The following is a 24214-nucleotide window of genomic DNA, read 5'->3' on the forward strand; positions in this document are numbered from 1 at the left end:
TCATGTTTTATTTTATGGACCTGTGATACTTGTAATCTCTCTTCTCCACATAAGGGACGATTCAAATAAACAACACAAATTTGCAAATTATTTGGAGGCAATTTTTTTCCACACCTTTCTAGTGGAACAATTTCAGAAAATAACTTATGCAGATTCCAAAAACATTTGTTCTGTGAAAGTCTGCAGTGTTTTTTAAACAGAGATTCACTAGAGTAGAAGATAAGCTTTCTGCCTCTCTCCCCTCTGCTCCATGTTTAACAGTACCATTACGCACAGGTGGGGGGTCAGTGCCATTTTTTACTGTTTTAGTCACTGTGCTGCTTCCTCTTATCAGCCAAGCTAGCTGGGAGGAGGGACCAGCTTTTCATTCATTCTATAACCTAATTACTTATAATATTAAGGGCACACTCGAGGTTAGCCATGACGGGGCCTCACCTGGTTGTTTTACAGACTCTAACTGTGCATGTCGCACATTTTGCTTAATAATATCAAATTGTGAATTAATATATAACTTGTCACTGGCTGGAGATGAAAAATGATATGGAAAGAGTATCACTTGGATTTGCTCCTCTGCCTGAAAGGCTATGCATTGTTGGTTTTAGCCTGGCCCCGTATCTACATACACTTGAGCCCAGAGTCAGATTTGGTTTGGTCAGGCAAGGTACTTGGTGGGGTGGTCTTGGGCATGACTCAAGTGGACTCTACTACAAATGGGATGAGAAAGCAAACGTGACCTGATATGAAACAGATAATTTCTCATGTCATCGTAACAACACTTTTCTAAATTCACAGCGGAAATAATCAGTCTAATCAACAAATGGTCTGCTATGACTCACCTTACCTATGACAGCAAGTAGTCAGCGGGTGGATTTGCAGGTGGAAGGCAATTAACTTCTGTCTTAAAAAAACAAACGTTGGGTCCATAAGGCACGGCCCATTTCACCCTCTGTGCTGCACATAGATGTTTAAGTACGAAGCTGGTTGTTGTTGGCATCTTAAAAATGATTGAAAAGGCATTCATGGTAGCAAAATGGGCTCCTTTGCTGGCATAAAACATAAGCAATCATTGATCAGGTCATGAACCAAGTGGTTTCCATGGTAGCTTTTTCTTTTAGCTCACAGAGCTACATAAGCTATGCTGACTGCGTTAGTATGTTTTCATGGATGAAGAATTTTTTTCCTGTAAGCAGACTGTTTACTTGGCTTTAGTAAACGTTATTAAACGTAATTAGGTTTTGCAGGGGAGGTTTTTAACTATTAGTATCCTAACCTTTGCCCTAATCCTGAACAGAAGTTAAATTAGATTTTATTTCTAAGGACGGTTACACACCACCACGCAGTAGCTACCCTGAAAACCACCTCCCTGCTGGAGGAGTCCCCCGAAATGCCGAGTGTTTTTTAAAGTGGCTGCTGCCACCACGGTATGAGGCAGCAATGACATGGAGGTGCTTCAGTGAACGTCACAGCAGAGCCCGCCCACAAGTCCATCACAACCCCCCTCCCCAAAAACACGTAGAGTACCTCACAATCTCTGTATATTAGTATGTATAATGTACTATGTACTAGAAATGTACTATAAAATGAAGGGAAAAATATGGTTCCGTCATCAGATTAATTCCCCCTAGAAAATACATTTCTTCTGGTTGTCTTTGTACGATGGTAGAGCTGTGTTGTAGAGCTCAGGATATTCCGACACCAACATGGTATTTCCAGGTTCTCTCCCTCCTTCGATGTGATTGGCTGCTGCCAGGAAGTTCAGGGCAAAATCTGTGCACGTTCATGTGGGCGGCAACTGCTTCTGGGTCCTACCGCCATGGTTAAAACCACTTCCCGTCTGCCGCCCTTCCCTCATTAAAATGACTGGAGGCGGCAAGTTTGCGTGCGGTGGTGTGAAAAGGGCTTAAAGTTTTAGCTGTATTTCCGATCTCAGATATACAGCGTCTCAGATGAATGGTCTGTGAGAGCGGCCGTCAGAAATTAACGGTCAGCAGCCAGACTGGCTTGGCAAATTCTGGTATGCGATGACATAATCCAAGTTCCAATGCATGTTACGTCTTGGACACATTAACCACCTGCAGCACTACAGTAAGAAAAATAAAGTAGTGAGACATTCATGTGACACAGTCCCTCAGTGAGTATGCAGGTGTTTATAAGCACAGCATCATAAGCCAATTGGTTCCTCTGAGCAGCTGATGAAACACAGACAGCCTGCATCTTTGGACTCAGTGATGAACTGCACATAATCACATTATCTAGCTTCCCTTATCTAAACATCTACAAGTGTTACTGAGCTATACTAATGCCACCTTATAGCCTGTGAAAAATCAACACTCATCCTCGTGCTTTAAAAGGGCCATTGTCCATTTACAGGCCATTTAAAATAATCATGCTTAATACACAATGTTTCAAAAGGACTTGTTACAGGGTGGGCCAGCAGAGAAAGCAGATACTCTCTTAATCCAGCTGCAACAGAAGCATCATTAATTCCCTTAATGAACCTGTAACCTGAGAGACGTTAACCTGTGAACTTGTCATCCTGAACACACATTTTGAAGTGAATCACAGAAACAGGCTTATCTCTTCTTCTTAAGGAACTGATGTTGGAGCAGCTTGGTTTTCTGGGGGGATATGAGCACGCTGCCGTCACGGCCGTTAGTGGAGGCATTAGCAGAGTGCTGCAGCCAGACCGCTTCCTGCCACGCAGGGTTACCGTGTCACGCCTTGAGCTCTGATTGAGTTACAGTCCAGAGAGAGAAGGTCACGGTGCCTCTCCAACACGGCTGCCACTCACATTCAGACTCCAGAGGTTCACACTCTTACATGGGGGAATTACACACAAACTCACACACCTTAGTCCCCTAAGGAAACCTGGGGTCATTTGAAACTGAAGTGTGTTTTTCTGGGGTGTTTTACATTTGTGCCATGTTCGATCACTGTGGAGTTATTGCTGCATATAAACCTCATATTTGATACTGACTCCACGTTGTGCAACTTATACAACTGTACAGGAAGCATGTTGAAACAGCTTTACATTTAACAAAACTACAAGGATATCATAGTTTGTTTTATTAGACTAATAGATTTTTATTGACCCTGATTTCAAGACAAAAAAAAAAAAATATATATATATATATATATATATAGAGAGAGAGAGAGAGCCTGTTTTTTTTATATTAGGCAGTTAAAGCTCTCCTATATTTGGAGATCACTAATTCTCAAGGTAAACAGCATTGAATTTGTCTCTTTAATCAACATTTTGCAAATGGTACTTTCACATTATTTCAGATTGTGTATCCTGTTGAGTGAGCTGCGCTGAAAGTGTTAAGAAATCCAACCTCCCTCTGGGCAAAGGGTCACAAAATATTCTTTTTTTATCAATCAGCTCAGCTCAGTTAAAACATATGAAAGGACCAAAGGAGGAAGAATCTTCAAGGCCAGTCCATAGAGGAAGAACTTTCTATTTTCTTAATCAAAGTCAGCTTTGTTTTTTCCCCCTTTACTCTTTAATATTATATTTATCTACTTAAAACCAACTGAGAGTTGTCCTGATAGAATTATTTCTCCTGACTCACTCCTCTCAGATTTTTAAGCTGCAGGTATTATTGCCAGGCAAATACCCAACATGTAGTGTTATCATATACTGTACAATAGAAAAAAAGAAAAGGAATGCATTTGGATGCTAAATCTTAATGTTTAAAGGGTTTGCAGGGAGCCAGTGTATGCTCGCTATGATTGTGACTGCTTTCAAAACAACATAACAACAAGATTTAATGGCAAGTCAGTACTATTAAAGGAAAGGAGCCACTTCATTGTTCAATTTAAATAATCCTGTCTAATAGTGCTTTGACCCTCTGGGACCTACAGTGCTTAACAAATTTATTAGACCACCCTAACCCTAACCAAAGTAAGGTTTATGCCACAGCTACCCTAAATTATCAGCATTGGTAATTACCAAAATCATTTTTTATGTTTCTGCAATGATTAATACACCAATATGTAGAAGCTCTTTAACCCAAATAATACTTTTAATGCTAAAATATCATTATTATTGTTATCCATGAATTTTCAAATGTACTGATTTACAAAAAAACTGAAAAAATAGTAAAGCACATTAATATTTCTTGATTAATATGTCAAATTATAGTTATTACTTGCATTCCTGAACAGAAAACTTAGTTTTAATGTTTAAATGTTATGCTTGATTGATTTCTGACTTCTCAGAGAAGCCCAGTGAGCCAGCTCAAATTTGGGTGAATTCAGTTTGAAATTTCTCATTCCTGTTCAAAACGGTAAAACGTGGAGAGCTGACTGAAAATGAAAGAGTCAGCATTAAAGCACTTCATGATGCTGGAAGAAAAATATGACAGGTGGTCTAATAAATTTGTTAAGCACTGTACATGAGAAGAGGCAGGTTATTTAAAGTTAAATAACTCTTGAACCATAAGTCATACCCACTTATTTCCCCTGGAAGCCCTCCCTTGTGCCATTCTAATGAGGCCATCACAACCTCTTCACCCTTACGGTAACTTTTTTAAGGAGCCTGGTACTTGGGTGACTTTCTAGTACATTTAAAGACAAAATCCACACCAGTAATTTTGATGTTAAACAACTTTTTAATCATTTAATCCCTTCTAGATTGTTTTAGCTGCTAGCTTAGCATTAGCTACCATACTGTTTTCCCATAATGGATGTCACATGGACTGTGACAACCACTGACCACTGCCTATTCCACTGTCGTGTCATGCTTTGCCAAACAGCACATGTGTATATGCTTAGAACCTTGAGGAAACTGCCTGAAGAGCTTGTAATGGAGAGAAAGAGAGATGCAGAGCCTGAGATGAGGTGCTCTGTGTCACTGCAGACAGGAACTACTTTGAATAATGGCACAAAGAAAGCTGATGCAAAGAAGTGCAAGGACATTTTTGTAAATTTGGGAATATTTTAGAGACTTTTTGCCTCAGAGTGATTATATTTTCCCTTTGTTATTGTTCACTGTCATTATTGTTAAATGTGTGTCACACATAAAAAAATCTTAGGGTTTTAATTTCTGTTTATTCTTTTTCTTTTGTCTATATAGTCCCAAATATTTTTTGAAATTCAAGTGACATGACTGCAGCACAGATATTCTAAAAGCCCAGGGTGTCCTGGAAAAAGGATGTTCAGAATTTGGCTTTGCATCACAGGGCTGATGTTTTAAGAGCTTTTTATGACAATTAGTACAGACGAGACAAAATAGTTAAAATATAGCTTAGGGCTAAGAGGGTTAAGAATGATATTAAGACTATGCAGATTCAGTGTTGGTCCAACTTGAAAATACTGTAAATTGTGCAAATAATAAAAGACTTTGACTGTATTTGAAAGACATCTGTCAAGACAGAGAAGAATAGTCAATGCACATATGGTATGAGCAGTTTACACATCTGGAAAGGCTCTATCAATGCTGAAAAGTACATAGAGGTTTTAGGGGTACATGCTTCCATACAGACATCTCTTTCAGGAAAGCCCTTGCAGCAAAACAATGCTAAACCAAATAGCACATCAATCACAACTGCATGGCTTCACAAAAGAATATGAAGAGCTGTAAAGTTGTCCATGAGCTTACCATTCAGATTATAATGGGTTTGCTGGTTTCTAGCTTGTTTGTTGAAATTTTAGTGTGTTAGGTAATAGAAGAACGTCCCGTGGTAACTGGGTGACGGAGCACATGGTGACAAACAACCACTGCCAAGTCAAACATACACTCCTCAATGAATTATAACTACTGTCACTTGTATACCTAGATCAGAACAATTCAAGCTACCGTATTTTCCGGACTATAAGTTGCGCTGGAGTATAAGTCGCATCAGTCAAAAAATGCATCATGAAGAGGAAAAAAACATATACATGTCGCACTGGACTATAAGTCACATTTATTTAGAAATTGACACACCGTTGTCCGTGCTCTGATAGAGAGGCGGTTGTGTTGCATGAAGCTTCAACACTAAGAAGGCCCGCCTGCAAAGTAATTTATATTCATCTCCTTGGCAACTACCAGGGTGTGTGGACGTAACTGCACCATTGACAAGCCTCTCCCGGCAGCACGTTGTTCAAACACCCATCTGTAGACTTCTTCCTCCAGATCTGGCCATCTTCCTTTCAGCCCACGATTAGCTTTCTTTGTTTTCTTCATTGCAATAAGAGATAGGCTAACCTCTGCTTTTCGCCAGTCCCTCACTAGTTTCTCACTCACTCCAAACTTTCTCTCTGCTGCTCGATTACCGTTTTCGTTAATTTTTTCAGTGGTACAGGAGCAGCATATAGTTGTTACAAGCCTAGAGCGCCCTCTCACGGCTGTAGACAGTAATGTTTACTCCTTGTGCATGTCAGTCAGTATGAATTAACATTTAAAAACATGTTAAATTAGATATATTTTGATATATAAGTCGCATCTGACTATAAGTCGCAGGACCAGCCAAACGATGAAAAAAAGTGCGATTTATTGTCCGGAAAATACGGTAAATGGCTAAGTCAAGCTATAACCAAGGCTTGACGTAACCTTGCAAGGCAGATGCATTGCAATTCCATGTCTATCATCATGCAGATCCATCTTGTAAAGCTCCAACCTGAAACAAATGTGTCAGGTCTGAAAACATATCAGACCAATCAGCAATATTTGAGGAGAACAAGGTGGTAACTACGGTTTATTAGTACTGCAGGCTATTGGCAATGGCTAGCGCTGGTGTAGTTTTGAATTTGGATGTGGCAATTATATGGCAGCATTTTATTAGAACTGGACCACATATTTCTATCAAAAGAAGAGCAAAGAAAGCCTTTTTTCCCTGGCATGAGTTTGATCCATTAACTTGCTCCACCGTTCTTAAACTACGGCAGGGCCTGACTGCCGAGCTCACGTTACTTACCAGACCCGTCCATGCCTACTGCCTCATTTTGTCTTGTAGCTCTGGTTGGTCTGTAATGGATGTTGCAGACAGAGCGTTAGTCAAGTCACTCGAATTCAATCATTTTTTGAAAAGTCCTGCCCTTCCTAAACGTGTATGGGAGTTTTCCCAGATAAATGTGGATAAATAAAAGTCTTTCTGGCTTTACTGAACTGTGCATCTTAGGAGAATTCTAAATGAAGCGACCAATGTCAAACAAATCAGGCCTCAAACATTGGTGTGTACACAGAGAGGTATCTTGCATATTCTCACACTCTGGTAGTACCTGCGCATGTGCACAGACACACAAACACTCCCACACACAACCAGATGATTGAGTTCTCTTCCCTTAATAAACCACTGATTCAGCATAAGCATAACCATTGATTGGTGACTTAATTCCCAATTCAAATTATCATCCTGGGTCCCTATCCAAGGTTGACATGAGCCTTGAGCTTTGGTGCGACTAAATTATACTCGACTCCCTGTTAGCCACCCCCACCCTGCCTCTCTCTCTCACTCACGCACACACAGACTCCCAGTTCCCCCATCTCTCTCCCCTGTATACCTCTCTCTCAGTGCAGCTCAGGTGCTGATACAAGCAGAAATCCTCCACGCCCCATCGCTCCCAGAACACATACGCGCTCACGCACAAACACACATAGAAAGTAAGCACAAATACATTCAGGCAGACACACACCTCCATTCACTACAGCTCTTCAGAGAAGCCGAGGGGAGGCAGCATTCATCTCCTCTCTATTTGCTGTGTTAGCATGGAGGCGATATGAAACACAGGAACACTGTAGTTTTTCTGGCTGGTGTGTGCGTTTGTGTGTGAGGAAGAAAACTAGAGATTATCACTGTGATGCATTAGCCGCTGTAGTCTTAAGTCACCTAAGGTTGTGGCCCTTCTCTCTCAATGAGGATGTAGTGGCCAATAACGGTGCTCTGTCAGCGCAAAGATGGAGAGAGTGGAAGAGAGAAAAGACAAGCAGAGAAGGAATGAAAAGTAGTAAACAAGAGAAAGAAGCTAAAAGACGAAGAGGAGGAGTGGATTGAGTCTGCTATTGTCTCTGCTTCATCAATATCCTCTTATATAAATGTCAGCTGTACCATTTCCCTCATCACTGTTTCACCACCCCACTGGCTTTATCCTCTGGTACAAGGGGAGGGACATCACTCTCTCTCATCTCTCTTTATCGTTTTTCTCCCTCCCCTCTCCCTAAATCGCTTTTCCCCCCTTTCTTCCGTGTTCCTTTCCCTCCTTTCTCTCTCTTCCTCTCCATGCGCCTCCTCTCTTTATCATTCTTTATATCTCCTTTCCCCCTCCCTCCTTTCCCTCCTCCTGTCTCTTTGCCTCTCATGGCGATGCGTCACTAGCCTGCCCCCATGAAACAAGTCAATTTTCTGCCAGCTCGGCGGATGAATAAATCTCCCTGGCTCTGCTCAGAGCGATGGGGATATTTATCTAAGTGGAGTGTGTCCTCTTCGGCTCAACGCCACCGACTTCTCGTCTAAGGCCCCCTTTTTTTCTACAAGAGGGAAAGGAGAAGGAGGTAGCAAATGCTAAAGAAGGATGTAAAGGTGAAACAGGTAAATAAATGAAAGCACAAGAGGAGAAGGAGAGAAGGTGGAAGAGAGGACAGAAACAATGTGGGAAAAATTAGGAGGAAAAGAAAGGATAAAGATGGATGGTGGGGGGGGGTAAAGGAGCTGCCTCGAACAAAGCCTATAAAGCAGCAGCGTGGCGGAGAAGTGAGGCAGGGGCATTAGTCGAGCCTGCTCGGGTTTAAACGGCAGGAACAGGCGCAGATCTGGATGAATGGCAGCCCTCCTCCTCCAGGCCACGCTCATCTGTCGGGGAGAAAAGAGAGAGAGAGGGGGGCTCGAAAACACTGCACACTGACACGAAGAAGAAGAGACGAAAACAGGAGAAGGGAGGAAATCATGATTGATAGATGAGGTGGATGATGATAATAAAAAATGTGAGGTTTAAGGCAACATGCAGGCAGAAGCAGTAGAGAGCAGATGCTGTGTTGCACTGATTAGCAAGATAATAAGCATGAGTTGAATTCCATCCTAGCTCGACTTTTATCTCTTCAATTTTTAATGCAATGTTGTTTTTTTGCAGTGTAACAAGTCTGAAGATTTAAAAAGCTTTGGGCAGTAGCGGGGGCTTTTGCAAGAGGGAGGGGGGTCCTGCTAGCTACTCGCCACAGCATTAAAGCAAAGTAAATAGCTGTTGTGTCTCATTACCATTCATTTTTAAAGGGGACTGTTAGTATAATGAATGCCTGGACTATCTTCTGCAGGGCCTCCTCCTTCAATATTAAGAAGAGTAATACTATCTTTCACGCTAGATAAAGTGCAGGCAAATATTTCCTTTGCAATTAAAATGGTCAATTTTGCTTATGCACAACGGGCACCGCAAGCCACCAAGTTTTGGACTTAATTACCTACAATAACAGTGTGATATATAGTGGATATGGTTTCTTAGCTGGGAGAGCATGATGCAAAATAAGACGCTCTTAATAAACTCATAAAGACAAGGCCGGGCCCTGTGGAGCAGAAAATGTGTGAATGTGTGGGAGTGTGTAGTCTTTAATTTGTTTGCACACAAAATGGCAAAGATAAGCACCTGCTGCTACACTCATACACACAAAAAGCCACAAAAGCATATTTTAAATATGAAACAACCACATTCTCTTCTTTAGTTTTAGTGTCACACTAAAACAAACTGTTTTGTATCGTTGTGTAACCAACCATCACGGACATGTTTCTCAATTATATCAGGGTTAAAGGTTGAGAGCTGGCCTCGCCCTTTTTGCCCCGGGTTTTCTGTTGTTTATGTTCTGACCAATGGCTATTAACGTCAGTGCCTTTATAGAGGATGCCAGCAAATCCTGTTTAAGGTGCTTGTAAAATTAGTGCTGATTCTGTTGATGTGTCATAGAAAATGCTGAGTTAAGATGTAGATTCACACAAATCAGATTTTTATTTTACAGTACATTAAAATAAGTATTAGAAGAAGTCAGGTCAACAGAACCATAAAATAACAGACTATTTTTCTTGACTTTTAGCTGATATCTTACATCATTTCTTGAGTTAAAATAAATTTGGTTTATTAATCTTAAATTCAGCTTTCATGCTAAATTCTGATCTTTAGCCCAGATCTCATTGTTTTGTTTGGCTGTTCACACTGCAGTTGAATTCCAAAAGATCAGATACGTTTCTCATTTGGAACCACATATGAAAGTGGCCTGAATCTGATCTGAAAATGTAGATTCATTGTAATTCGTGCTGTTCACAAAGTCAGAAAAAAATCAAATGAGTCACATATGAGCAAAAAACAAATCAGTTTCAGGTCCCTTTTAACTGCAGTGTGAACGAAGCCTAAAAATGAGACAAGATTTTTTAAGAGGGGTGTTAATTTCTTAGACCTAAAATTATCCAGGTGGAAGACTAGACTAAGACTATTAGAAATATATCGTTGATAATAAAAACTCAGACAAATATGCTATTTTTTAAAAATCTATTATTTATTTTTCCACTGTGCATATAAGGTTGACAGTATTTTCGTTTATATGTTTTAAATCAATTAAAGTGTTGATAGTTGAGTCTTATATTTACATTTATTTTTCCTAGGAATGCACAATGTTATGATGGATGATGTTGATATTGATATTGACAGATATTCAAATTTGTTGTTATTTACAGTTGATGTATCCAAGACAGTCAGGCTGCAGTTCGTTCTTTTCGGATAGCCACAGTCGCAACGGTTCATCTGAGATGCCGTATATCTCCGGACAGAAATACCATTAACACTTACAGAAATCAAATCAGATTAAACTTCTGTTGGGGTAAGGGTTAGGACACCTTAATTTAAAAGTTAAAAACCTAACCTGCAAAGTCTAATTACAAAACATTTAATAAAGCCGAGTAAACAGTCTTCTTACCGATAAAAGTTTGTCCTCAGTGAAAACATTCTGACACAGCAAATGTAGCTTACAAAGCTCTGTTAGCTGCCAGAGCTAAAGCTAAGCTCACAAAGTAGCCATATAAGTTACGTTAATTGTTTAGCTAATTTAGCTTTTGCTATTTTTGCCTAAGCTCAGGTTACTAATGCTAAGTTAGCTATAGTAATGTCAGCTGCGTTGCTAACATAGCTATGTAGAAAACGTATCTAGAGCTAAGCTCACAAAGCAGCCATGTAAGATACATAGGTATGTTATATTTTACTAGTTATCTTTAGCTACATTTGCTAAACCTTTACAATAACGTTAGCTAGCGTAGCTATGTTAACTTTAGCTAAAGCTAATGAAGCTAAATTGAGCCACCGGTTATGTAGTTATTTCATGAATGTAATTGCTGTATTTTCTTTATGAAAGAAGTTGAATAAAAAAAACCCAAACTGGGGTATGTTGTAATGGCACATTATATACGGTGTCTCAGATGAACAGTCTGTGAGAGTGACCTTCAGAGATAAAAAGTCTGCAGCCAGATCCTTCTCCATCTATGGGCCATATAAATCAGCAGCATAAATCATATTGTAACACTATAAGGTATAAGGTGTAAGTATTTATGAAATTATTTACAAAAAAGTAGAAATACTTAGTTTTTCATTCTTAACTATTAACACATTGAAATGCACTTTTCATGCTTAACTTAATAAAAAATGCCATTTTGTTTCGGACACCTGTAGCAAAGTCAGGTGTTTCCTGGTAAGGACTGAGGAGAGAGACAAATGCAGGGTTGGGAAACACTCTGAGAATCAGCATGCTACCTTTCATCAACCAAAAAATAGCACCTGTAAAAAGTTTCCCCAGTTGTTTAGAATAAAAGGAAAAACGATTTCTTGACAATGAAAACGCTGCCTTTTTAAATGTTCCTCTTATATGATCATCATATAAAAATTTCAGCAGACATCCATGATAAAAATTTGTTTAAACTTGAACTGTCAAATGATTAAAAGTGTGATCTCAATTAAGCTCAGAATTTCTGTATAGTTAATCCCAGTTAATGGAGTCCTTGTAATCACATTCTGAAATTCCCCTTTTTTGCATTTAAAACTGTTTTTTGTCATTTTGGATTTTTCTACTGTCTTAAACTAAGGGTAATTGACTTCTTGTTTGGACACAGACCTACTTTTATAGGTAGATTGCAGCAGGGTGGGAAATTGACACCCACCACCATCCAAATAACAGAATTATTTTGAGAGGGTAAAAGACATAAATTGAGTACAGTTTTTTAGGGGTTTTCTTAGCTACTGACTTTGTGACCAGAACTGAGCAGGCCTGACTACTAACTGACCAAAGGACCCTGCCTCCTCCTCACTGTAGGGCTGCTGTCAAATGTTTACAGTCGTCTGTTTACTGGAATAGTTTGACTCAGTATCATGAGTAGTGCTGTAACTTCGATACCTGCTTAAGATGTTTTTAAACCAGTGTTTTGCTGTCCAAGATAGTTAAATACGACTTTAATTCCAATGTGAGATTGCAAGAGCCGTCCACAAAATATTTATAAGTCCCTCTAAAGTGAAAACCGAAATGTGTGTTTTAACACACTATTTATGTTGAAAGAAGCTTGCTTTAAACATATGAAAACACTGAAGTCTATGTGACTGAATTTTTTATTGTCATCGTTACAAAGTTGTTCGCTTCTTTCCAGGCTTGGTTTAATTTGAGATGATCAAAAATCTGAGCCCTTGACATCACCAGTCTTGATGGTGAATTAACCAGCCCCCTAAACGCTACAATGATATAAAATCACAAAGCAGTTCATCTCAGTGCAGTCGGTTGTTAGCTGATGTCACTGCCTTCATTGAAAGTTAACAGACAGTTACTGTACATGCTGTGTTTCTGTTCATTGTGAGGTCAATTTCCCAAATCCATCAGCCACAATGGCCTACAGGTCATTAAACAGTCATTAAAGTGTCATAACATAGAGAAATGTGCCAGAAAACAGTAAATTTAATCCCCAACTTCTGCCTCTCTGCTCTGGCAGAACCAGGCATCTGTGCTCTGATCAGAAGCATTTTAGTTCATTTAAGAGGGTCCTATTTCTTATTAGTGGGCGTGGCTTCAGCTCATTCAACCTACACGCCCACATCATCCTGGAGCAGATTTTACTTCCTCATTTTTCATGATTTTGAAGCTTAATTTTATAAACTTAGAGATGTTTTTATGACTGAAATTTAGCTTAGTGATTCATAACACAGTGGCTGGTCATACAACGAATCAGTTCAAACATCACTTTGCAGGGACTTTAATTCTCATAAGACTGACACTCGTAACGCAGGAAAATACCACAATGAATATGTAGTGTCCCTGTTCGTCTCTTAGCAAATTTCTGCATGGACAGATATAAGACAAACTATTCAAAAACATGTTTTGAAATGAGCGACAGTTTGGATCATTGGTGCACTAACTCTTATCTAATTTACTGATCTTGATTGATAAACAAGATCTTAAATATTACACTATAATACTATCAAGAAGGACTGTCATTCTTGATTTAAATATTGTACCCCATACCATCATTCTGCATGTTAAAATAAAGAGGCTTGTAAGAAATGTGAATGACTGGTAGATTTTTAAATCCCCCTGCCACAGTGGCAGGTAGGCAAAAAGGCAATGTCCAATCCTGGATCGGGACATTAACTCAACCACGGATAAAGGAAGTTGTTATGGATTGAAAAAGAAGGGGAAGATTAAATGGTAAATGTTTGATGACACAATGTGCAGATGGCTTGTCTATTAGGCTGTCTGTGAGTTTATTTAACTGAGATGAGACATAAAGGATCATTGGTGCACTTATTTCGCATAACTGTGGCTGCAGGGAGACGCTGCAGTGGTTTAACCAAAGTGTGTTGAAAGAATGCAATAAGTCGTGATTGAAAAATTAATGCACAAATTTTGGATCTTAGTTCATCCCAAATGGGATTAATCACTTTGCAAAGCTAGCTAACATAAGGGAATATCTTGTCCAAATTCATTAAATGAAGCTATATTTGCATTATGGATATATTTATAACATTACTTTGGCTAATTAGATTTGAACACATCATTTAATTTTCCAGAGAAATGAATTTATTTATGATCACAAACATGTGTTTCCTGCATGTTTTAATGGTATATGTAAAAGAGGACGCCATAGGTTGCCACGTGTAATATTCATGTGTGCCGCTGCATTAACATGATGAATGCAGACACTTTTTATCAGAGACAAATGAAAGCTATTGTGACACAATTATGGCAGAAACAATAACAGCGCTGTGTGAGCCACTCTATGATTGATAATACATGAGAGGGGGATTCAGCGGTGTTCAGCTTAACCAGGCTCTCCCTCAGGGGTTTTCCCTCGGCATTAGTCAGGCAAATCCCTTTGTCAACCTCTCCCCTCGCCATTTTTATTCATAAGTGTTTGGCCCCTAAGAAAGACATCAAACCAAGAATACAACGAGAGGTCAACATCGTCTTTGCGCAATGTTAACCTCTGCATTGATGAAGCTAATTCACATTTCCTCAGTCCAGCCTACGGGGGTTCAGGAGCGGCGGGGGTGGGAGGAGCTGTGTGTGTCTGCTGGGGCCTCAGTGTGTGTGCTCGGGCCACTTTGTAGCAAGTCATCCTCTTGACCCGGGCCCCTCCACATGGGGTTTGCATTGATAGTGTTTGCTGAAAGGAGGGGAGAGCGAATGTTGTCCGAGCTCATTGGAATGACAATGAGGGCATATGGTTGTGTCTGTGTTGCTGTATGCTCATGGCAGCCACCATATTCCTCTGTGCAGGGTTGCCAGGTGCTTCATGTGTGGACCCACTGAGAGTTGACAAATCATACACAAACGCAGCAGACTGGCCCGTGGTCTTCGGCCCATCGGGGGGTTTCTGAGTCTGGCTGTTTCTTTCTTTTTCTGCTTTTTCCCTTTCCATCTTAAATCAAAATTTAAAAGCGAAGCACAACACTTTAACAACTCAAATAAAAGAAATCACTCTCTGATGACTGTCAAGCTGAGCCACCATTCATTATCTGTTTATCGTCCTAATCACAGCCCCCCACTCTGAACACTGTAAAAACCCCACAGAGAACAAGGGGATAAAGATAACCTGATGTAGTAGCATCTCCTCCCACACAAAGCCACTTCTCCTGTCATGAATAGTCAGCTCCACCCTAATGACTATTCAATACAGTCTGCAGGCTGCAGATGAACGGCCAATCCACAGCAGCATCTGCTGCGGGCCGTACTCGCCAGACGCCAGCCTTGTAAGAGGGCCATCGCAGGCTAATTGAAAGACAGAGGCCATCTCTCAAAGACAACATTTGTGTGTGCATGTGAGTGTGTGCTGGGAGGGAAACTTGATGCAAAGAAGAGTGATAGATAGAGAGAGAGGAGAGAAGAGAGGAAAATAATTGACAAAAGAAAGGAGAGAGTGAAGAAGAGGAAGTGAGGAGAAGAAAGAGACATTCCTCTCCTCACAGAGAGAACAGCTGACCTGTCAGCATTTGTTCCCATGCGGCCATATTGGAGAAGCCCCTATGGGCATTGAATTAACACGACACAAACCCACTACATGTAATTAGAGTGGCCTGGTGGACTTATGTTATTGTAAATGCATGTTTAAATCATATAAGAGCAGATTTTGTCTTTAAAAAGTAGAAAGGAGACATTTTTTTATGGTGAGTGGAAATCTGCAGGTCAGAAATGGTGCAGCAGGTATTTACAGCCAGCTATAAAAAGTAAGAACAAACAGCCAGATCCAGTTTGATGCATAATTTTACATATGAGTAATCAAAAGAAATGCAGCTGGTATTTACACGTCTGGATGTGACAAATTGGATTTTCTGTTGTTTTTCACCTCAAGGTCTCTTTATTCTCCTTGCATGAATATAAAAAACAGCCTGCACAGATTAAAACTAAAGGATTGTTGTCATAATTCTCTGCAGTTCTCCTCTGGCGGTTTTTATTACCAAAGGCGGTGAATAATCTCTTTCCACCCTGGCCATCCCGAATAACACCATCCCTCAGCATCACTGCTTACTGTGCTTTATGGTGAAGTGCAGATGAGAGAGGGAGCACATTCAAATGAAGCACTGTCTGCTGCTGGAGGAGGAATCCTTCAGCAGCTCTGTGAGTGTGGAGCTGCAGAAAGAAACCTGCATACAGGAGAGGCTTTGGTAAAACTGGTAAATGTTTTCATTCAGGAAAACAAAGTGAAACATGTTTGCAGGAGCAGATTAGTGACTGATATTGGCCTAGCTCGGACTCATACCCCAAAGGCCGCATATGCTCCGTTTCAAAGTGTGCTTTCTGTAAATTAGGAATGTTCTGTCTGCGCCAACAACAAGTGTACAGGCCCCAAACCACAGCAGTGTGATGAGGGGCGTGCAGACGGTCTGTTACAGGCTGGCAGACGACAGTGAGAGGAACAACTGCTCCACCAGGTGAGGCACAGAGCAAACAGATCTGATTTTAGTGTTGTTATAAGGAGAGAAACACTATGTTTGAACTCTCTGAGCTCTAAATCATCAGTGTCAAACTCTTTAATGAGTGACTGGGTCTTTATAGAGTCCATTTAAGTGCGAGGATTCTGTATTACCTCAGTCAGAGAGCATGAAAAGGTTTCTTAAAGCAGAAAGTGACTCTGCATTAGTCGCTCCACATGAGGTCACTTCAGCACTTCTTGTGTTTCTTGGGAGATTTTGCACCTGTTTTTTTTTTTTTTTTTTTTTTACTGTGTGAAGAGAATGACGTTTTTATTAACTGACCATTGTGTTCAATTCATTTTTTAGCTTTCTTTTTATTTTTTAATTTCTTTTTTATACTTTCAGTTTGAGGGCAAAAAAACTTAACAGAGGAAGTCAACCTTTTTTGTTGATCCACTTTTTAAAAATACAGATCAAGATGTCTTCTTATCTTGGTGATGGGCAGAGTTAAGGTGGTTTTTTCTTGTTTTTAGGATCAGTAGGGACAGCTTCTTCTCAACTTTAATTCATTTATTTAACAGTAAATTCTGTAGATAAAGGTTTTCAAAAATGAACAATCATAAACCCTTCAAACTCTGGTTATAATACATGATGCACCTTGTAGAAATTTACTTAACGTAGCAATCAAATACCAGCATTTCTGGTTCCACTCTTCTGCAGTAAAATGCTGCCTGTATGTTTATATTTTTACTATTAACAGTGTGTTGTAGGTTGACAGAACTAAGATCTGTTAAAGCTTAATGAGGAGTTTTAAACTGGTTTGGAAATTAGCTGAAATAAATACTGATGCCTCTTTATGACTTACACGAGCAAAAGAGACCATCAGCATAAAGACTGACTGTGTCTATTTACTTATTTTTATGACTAAAACTGCTGCCACAGGGTAGGTGGCATGCTGCAGTAACACTCTTTTTCACATTTTCCACTACAAAGACCTACAATCAGGGATCATATGACTGATGGGTAAAATTTAGGTGAGGCTTTTCACCAGCAGAGATATAAAGGAACAGTGTGTAATATAATTTAACTGAACACACCCTGTTAAAATGAAACATAAAAATGAAAAACAGGCCTTTCTAAATGAGTGTCAATCACCTGAATATATACTTTTCTTTTTTAATCAACTCAGGATAAGCATTTTTTTCATTCACTGGAAGGACCCCCTCCCAGACTCTGCCATCTTGGATTTTTGCATCTTGCATGTTTCTACACCACACAAAGGACCTACTATGTGTTTTGTTTTTTAAATACCATTGGTTGCAACTGTTGCGACCAGCATAGCAATCTGACTATCAGATGTTGCTAATATTCACAATTTTAAACACTGCACCTTAAATAGAAGTTGCTTTGTTCACAGGGGGCGCCAAAATCAACAAAGTCTGGAAGTTCCTCACAGCTGATTCGGTCCAGTTTTGAATGCAAGGCTTCGCAGATGGATTTATAATCCTGACTGATGGAGGGTTATAAATCTTTGGGAGGAACTTTGGGTTTGTGACAATTTGAATAACATTTTTATGCTTCACTGACTTTGTTTTTGGTAAATCTTTTCTGATTTTAAATTCTCTGATGTATCACTTATTGAGGATATTTTTTGTGGGAAAATTATTATTATTAGTATTATTATTATTATTATGGTTGACAAAACATTAACATTTTAAATCGCATTTAATCCCAGAATATTTGTAGTTAATCGCAATTAATTGCACACTTTTTATAGCATTTTGAAGTTCCACTATTCTGTATTTAAAACTGTTTTATTTTATTTCAGATTTTTTTTTACCATCTTAAACTAAAGGTAGTAGAATTTTAGTTTGGATACAGAACTGCTTTTACAAGTAGATCGAGTATTTGAACACAGAAAAAGGAACTTTTAATGTGCTGAATGGGAAATAAGTGAACAGTAAAAATGCTTGATAACACATAGTTCAGGGGACTTTTGACTTGTCCACTGAGTGGTCTGTGAGTTTTTCAATCGGAATGAGATATTTGTGAATTTATCCCAATTCTAAATAATGTGCATTAATTGTGGTTCATAGTTATTCGTGATTAATGTGATTAATCTAAACAGCAATAATTATAATAATAATTTTCTGGTATTGTCAGGTCATCCTTGAAAAAGAGCTTTCTAAACTCATTGGGACTAACCTGGTTAAATAAATTAATCAGCCTTTAAGCCGATTTTATAGCTTAGTTTTGTTCTTAATAATAAAGGAAACAATATAATTTCAGTCTGTTTTATAACCAGCTAAAAAAACTCACAGGAGCTTTATTGTAATATTTTTTATTACCTACAGAATCTGAATAATTCTTCCTCTTGCCTGGTTTTTACACCTGCCCTGCAGATAGTTTAGAGTTTATCTTTAGAGTTATGGGCCCAAACCTGTCTGCTTCTTAATCATGATGACAGACACAAATAAAATTATTTTTGTTGTTAGGAGTATTTTAAAAATTCAGATGTTCAGCTGCACAGCAGTATGTTTGCCTTAAAATAAAATCAGAGACAACAGGACCGCTCTAAACTGTTGTCACTAGCATTTATTCCTAAATTTGTCAAAGTATTCTCTAAAGACTTTATCTGATTAAAGATTATTGAAGATAAAAGTCAATTCAAGCGTTACTTTGATTTTAAGTTGTGTCACACAGTCGGTGTGCTTCGCTGTTATCTAGCCCTTGTTTCTTTCATTGTTATTGTAGCATTTATTATCTTCTGAACCTTTCTTGCTCTTTCATTGACCTACGTGGATGGATGGGAGTGTTAAATAATGACTAAATGATATCAACCAAGTCTTTTGTATGTTAAAATTAGCCAACATGATCTAGTGGTCATAGCAGACCCTGTTTGCCTCAACAGCAAAACACGGGGTACATTTTTCTAGGATGTTCTTCAGTACATTTGGATCTCCACGGTTTGTAGGATGAATGGATGTCTTAGAGGTTCTTTTTCTATGCATGGTTTAATGCCACCAGAGGTGAATGTCAGGCTTATTTTAGTGATTTGTTGTATGTTACCCTTTTAAAAAAGCTGTAGTTTAGTCAGAAGCCCTCCAAACATGAGAAGAAGAGCTTTGAGTGCAGTGATAACAGAGCAGCTCCTGGTCCTCTGTTCAGCAGCTCTGGTGAGGCAGGAAAAGCCGGGCCGTCAGGGATTTGTCAGAGGCCTGTTATTACATCTCTAGTCACATAAAATATGGCCGCCTCTCCTGAGATCCAACGGTGAGATAAATCCACTCTCCTCCAACCAGACTGGCCCCTGCGATGAAACCAGCCAATGGCATTCCTCAGCCACTGACCTCTGTAATGACATGTGATTTATACAGTACATGTTTTAAACTGAGACACATACACCTCTCCCTCTGTATCTATATCTGGTGTCATGTGAGATAACAGGCAGGCCTTTGGGAGAGGGAGACATGACACCCATCTTTGGGGTCTCACAAGATGGCTACAAAGTGGATAGTTTCCCCTGCAGCTGTCTGAGCCCTCGCTGAGTGTGTGTCCTGCTGCACATGATGCAGGGTGGCACTGTAAGCTAAGTGACCGCAGTGTGGACGGCCTAAATCAACACCTGGTTGTGCAGAAATAAAGACTCTTGAGTTAAAGGAGCAGATTTCAGTGGCGCTTGAAAATATAGTGAACCAGCACGGCTGGCTTACAATCAACTGGAGCTTAGTGAGGTCAGTACAAACATAAATTCAATATTAGTTCATAAAAAATATGAAAAACAATTTAAAAAAAAGAGAGAACCCTTTTCCCAAAGCAAACCCCAAAAGGAATATATCAGTTTATGAGAGAGTGGCATTAGAGGGTCCTTTCCCAGACACTCAGAGCTGTGTGTTGTCCCCTGCTCAGTCTGCCAGATTAAGAGATTAAGATGTGTGGCTGAAGCAGAGCTGAGAGGCCGGCTGTGTCGTTGACCTTGGCGAGCAACACACAGAGATGATGACACGCACCAACACAAATATCTGTCTTTTATAAACAGACATGGAGGAGACCCCAGTCAGCTCAGCAGGCTGCAAAGAGAGAACAGAAGGTTATAACATACCAGATCCCCAACACCAGATCAGTGTGGCATTTAATTCAAAATGTACTAATTCCAAATATTTGAATTAAATTTTAAATTTTAAAACCATAATTTTTTTTTGTTTCAGAATGTTAGATGGACTAAGCAGTAATGTTCATTTTAGGTTATTCACATTGATTGAACTAGTTTCAATGATCATGAGTCATTTGCTTTTTTTAGATTAATAAATAAATAAAACATGAATACATTTAATTACATTAATTATTGTATTATTTTATTGTGTTTTTTTTTTTTTAATTAAACTACATTTTCAACAACAAAGGAAAACCAAAGACATAACTAGGAATAAAATAAGTAAGATTTCAACACATCATCCACAGGACATTCAACTTCTTAAATGAGGTTTTGAGCTCATATAGCAACATATTTACTGCTCTATTTGCAACGTTTCGCCTTTTTTTTTTCATTTGTTTTAAAAGGTTTAAATGAGGGTGTTCTGATGTCTGCTGTAGTATCAGAAACACAGGAAGGGGTGGCAGGGTGTTAAAAGAATTATTACATTTGTTAAAATCGCTTTTTTAAAATCTACTTTTGTTTTTAAAATGATAATAAAAATAATAATAATGATAATAATAATAATACAGGAAAGGATGGAGCATAATTAAATATGAAACTTTTAAATAATCAAAATATCTAAATAATGAAGTCTTCATCATCGTCACTCTGATTCTGTTTTGTTTTTTCCGTCAGTGACGTCAAATCAAATATTACGATATTAATTTTTAAAATCTATAGAGGTCATTGAGGAAAATAATTCTTAAGCTGAGCAATAATCATTTAATTTCTCAAAATCAGCGACATAAAACTGAAACTAAATGTGGTAATAAAACTCACAGTTACACAAAATTCAAATAAACCACTATTTTGATATTAAATCGACACTATCCGCTGTTAATCGACACTTCGTTTTTCTAAAGATGAAAATAAAATCTAATTGCATTAAAAAAACATTTCAACAGTTTTTCTTTTTTTTTTTATATATATTGTTGGAATAAAAATATTAAATCCAGCGTCTCGTCCTCGTGCGTAAACTCGTTTCAGGCATCAAGCCCTTCGCCGGTTTTCGAGCAGCCCCAAAATAAACCCATCATATCAAACCTGAAGGACGAGGAGAAATTTGAGAGGAGATGAAATATTTCTCAGATGATCTAAAAGGAGCCCTTTCGCCTGAGTTATGGCCCGGCTTTGGCGTAGCTGAGAGGGATGCATGCTGCTCCTTCTCTCCGCCCCAGAGGAGGAATCATCAGAGCTGATCTATGGCCCAGCTCTACTTTACCTTTACAAAACAAAGGATCATCCGCGCTCTGGCTCGAGAAAATATCCTTCTGACTACCTGCGACATCTAACATACCACCTGTGTCGTTTTGGCAGCATCCGGGTAATCCCAATGCTTTTAGAATAAAAGCCTAAAAAGTCCTTGGCTGAGGCTTGACTTTTACGCGCAAAACGCAAAAATAATCTGAGGATTTTTTAAAAATCTCTACCACACTACTCTCTCTTTCTCCTCCCTCTCTCTTTCTGCTTCCCCTCATTTACCCCACAAACCTATTCTGGTATCTCAGCACACGACTAAATTAGACCAAAGATGATAAGAGCACAAAGCATTATAATTCCGCCGGGCTCCTCCTCCTTCCAGCCATGCGTCCTAATTAATGGGACACCCCCAGTCGCAAAAAGCCCCGCACTGGACTGCAACATAGTCAAAGAGTGAAAGGGAAGAGGGCGAAAGTGCCACTGGAGATAATTGATTACCTTCCAATCAATGAGAACTTGTTAGTAATCGTCAACTCTTTGGACCTCGCCATTTTCAGGGAGGCTTCTCACTCCTGCGGACCCGCTGCTCCCGAGGATCCACACTTTGAAGGCATCCCATTTTGGAATAAGATTTTCCTTTTCTCCCCCCTCTCCTCCCTGTCTTTGTTTTTTAACCCCCCTAACTGTTATGTGACTTTTTTTCTTCACCCCTCGATAGCACCGTCTATTTTGAACTGAATATTTCTACAAGAGTCCCACACAAACTCCGCGCACAGCCAATGATGACATCCAAAGAAGTGGCCAAATGTGATGCAGTGGAAACCAGGAGGCGAAGTCCGCTGGACCACTTGCCTCCTCCTGCTAACTCCAACAAACCGCTGACCCCCTTCAGCATCGAGGACATCCTCAACAAACCGTCTGTGAAACGAAGTTACACAATCTGCGGCACGGCTCATCTCATTTCGTCCTCAGAGAAGCACCGTCCGTCCAGCATCCCTCTGTCCAGCCGGGCTCTGCTCACCCAGACCTCCCCGCTCTGCGCGCTGGAGGAGCTGGCCAGCAAGACCTTCAAAGGGCTGGAAGTCAGCGTGTTACAGGCAGCGGAAGGTACAGTCACACTCCAAAACACACAATTTAACTGACTGTTTTTTAAGTGTTCTTTTTCTCCTGCACAAGATAGATAACGGTCGACGTGGCTCCTTGTTTTTACGCACTCTGGTGCAGTTAGTTCATTAGAAATAATTATTTCACAGCCAGAGAAAATCATTTCCTTTCATCCCTTTATTGCGCATTTGTTTCTCTCTATTTGTGGAATGAACAGAGATGTGTTAATTTGCTGTCTGTTTCTCAAAGAAATAAATCGCAGCAGCTTATCTTTAATATGAGTGTCTCGTGTGTGTGCTGCTTTATATTTCCCAGTGGTGTCTGGGTAATATTCCTGAAATGACCTGCTCTCTCCAGAGCTGGATGTTTTACTGTTCCTCTCACTGTATTAGCTTTCTCCTCATTTTTGCGTTAATGTGATTTTTACGCACAGCACCTTCTCTTTTTGTTGATTTTCACCGCGCCTTTTTTCCCCCCTCACAGGCCGGGACGGGATGACTCTGTTCGGCCAGAGAAGCACCCCGAAGAAGCGCCGGAAGTCTCGGACGGCCTTCACCAACCACCAAATCTACGAGCTGGAGAAGCGCTTCCTGTACCAGAAGTACCTGTCCCCGGCGGATCGGGACCAGATCGCTCAGCAGCTCGGCCTGACGAACGCGCAGGTCATCACGTGGTTTCAGAACCGGAGGGCCAAGCTAAAACGGGACCTGGAGGAGATGAAGGCCGACGTGGAGTCTGCCAAGGCCATCGGACAGGTCCCCTTGGACAAGCTCGCCAAGCTGGCGGACCTGGAGAAATGCGCCAACGGCACTCTGGGCCACCCGCGAGGAGAGTCCCCCGCGCGGAGCGGCCAGCAGGAGCACGAGCTCGCTCAGAAACTGCGCTCGTCGCCGCTGTCTCCGTTTTCAGACCACACAACGAGTAAAGAGTGCTCGGAGGACGAGGACGTGGAGATTGATGTGGATGACTGATGGCGCAGCGTGAAGCTGGCGCACAAAAAGACGATTTTCAAAATCCTCGCAAGGACTTGTAACTTACTGCTCATATATTGTATACCATATCTGAGAACATGTACCAAAATGTAATGACTTTTATAGAAACTCTTCATAGTGACGCATGAACACAGACGCAGAAATATGCAGTGATGTTTTATTCATTCTTGCAATCAAAGCAATATGATCCAATATGACATGAGGAAATTATTTTTTTTACACTAAAGGCCAACTCAAACACACACACCGACACACGCTATTCGAACACAAACACGCGCGCAAAGACACACACACACCTGTTTCATCGCTTTTCCTGTAAGGCCTACCCTCACACACCATCAAAACGCTCCAGTTTCATCTCTTTTGCATGTAAATGCATGATTTG

The 24214-nt window shown here is 40.0% G+C and overlaps 1 protein-coding gene across 1 annotated transcript; it reads left to right on the forward strand.

Annotated features, from left to right (window-relative positions):
• Window positions 1–22512: 22512 nt before the first annotated feature.
• lbx1b (ladybird homeobox 1b) lies at window positions 22513–23808 on the forward strand. The gene is made up of 2 exons (XM_041786300.1): window positions 22513–22840; window positions 23321–23808. The coding sequence occupies exons 1-2, from the start codon at window positions 22513–22515 to the stop codon at window positions 23806–23808; spliced, it is 816 nt and encodes a 271-aa protein (XP_041642234.1).
• The last annotated feature ends 406 nt before the right edge of the window (window positions 23809–24214 follow it).

The sequence above is a fragment of the Cheilinus undulatus genome, linkage group 4, assembly GCF_018320785.1.
Source record: "Cheilinus undulatus linkage group 4, ASM1832078v1, whole genome shotgun sequence".
Lineage (NCBI taxonomy): Eukaryota > Metazoa > Chordata > Actinopteri > Labriformes > Labridae > Cheilinus > Cheilinus undulatus.

Coding starts and splice junctions, on each gene's coding strand:
- lbx1b (XM_041786300.1), top strand. CDS start 22,513: ATGATGACATCCAAAGAAGTGGCCAAATGTGATGCAGTGGAAACCAGG. Junction 22,841..23,320: donor CGTGTTACAGGCAGCGGAAG/GTACAGTCACAC, acceptor CCCCCCTCACAG/GCCGGGACGGGATGACTCTG.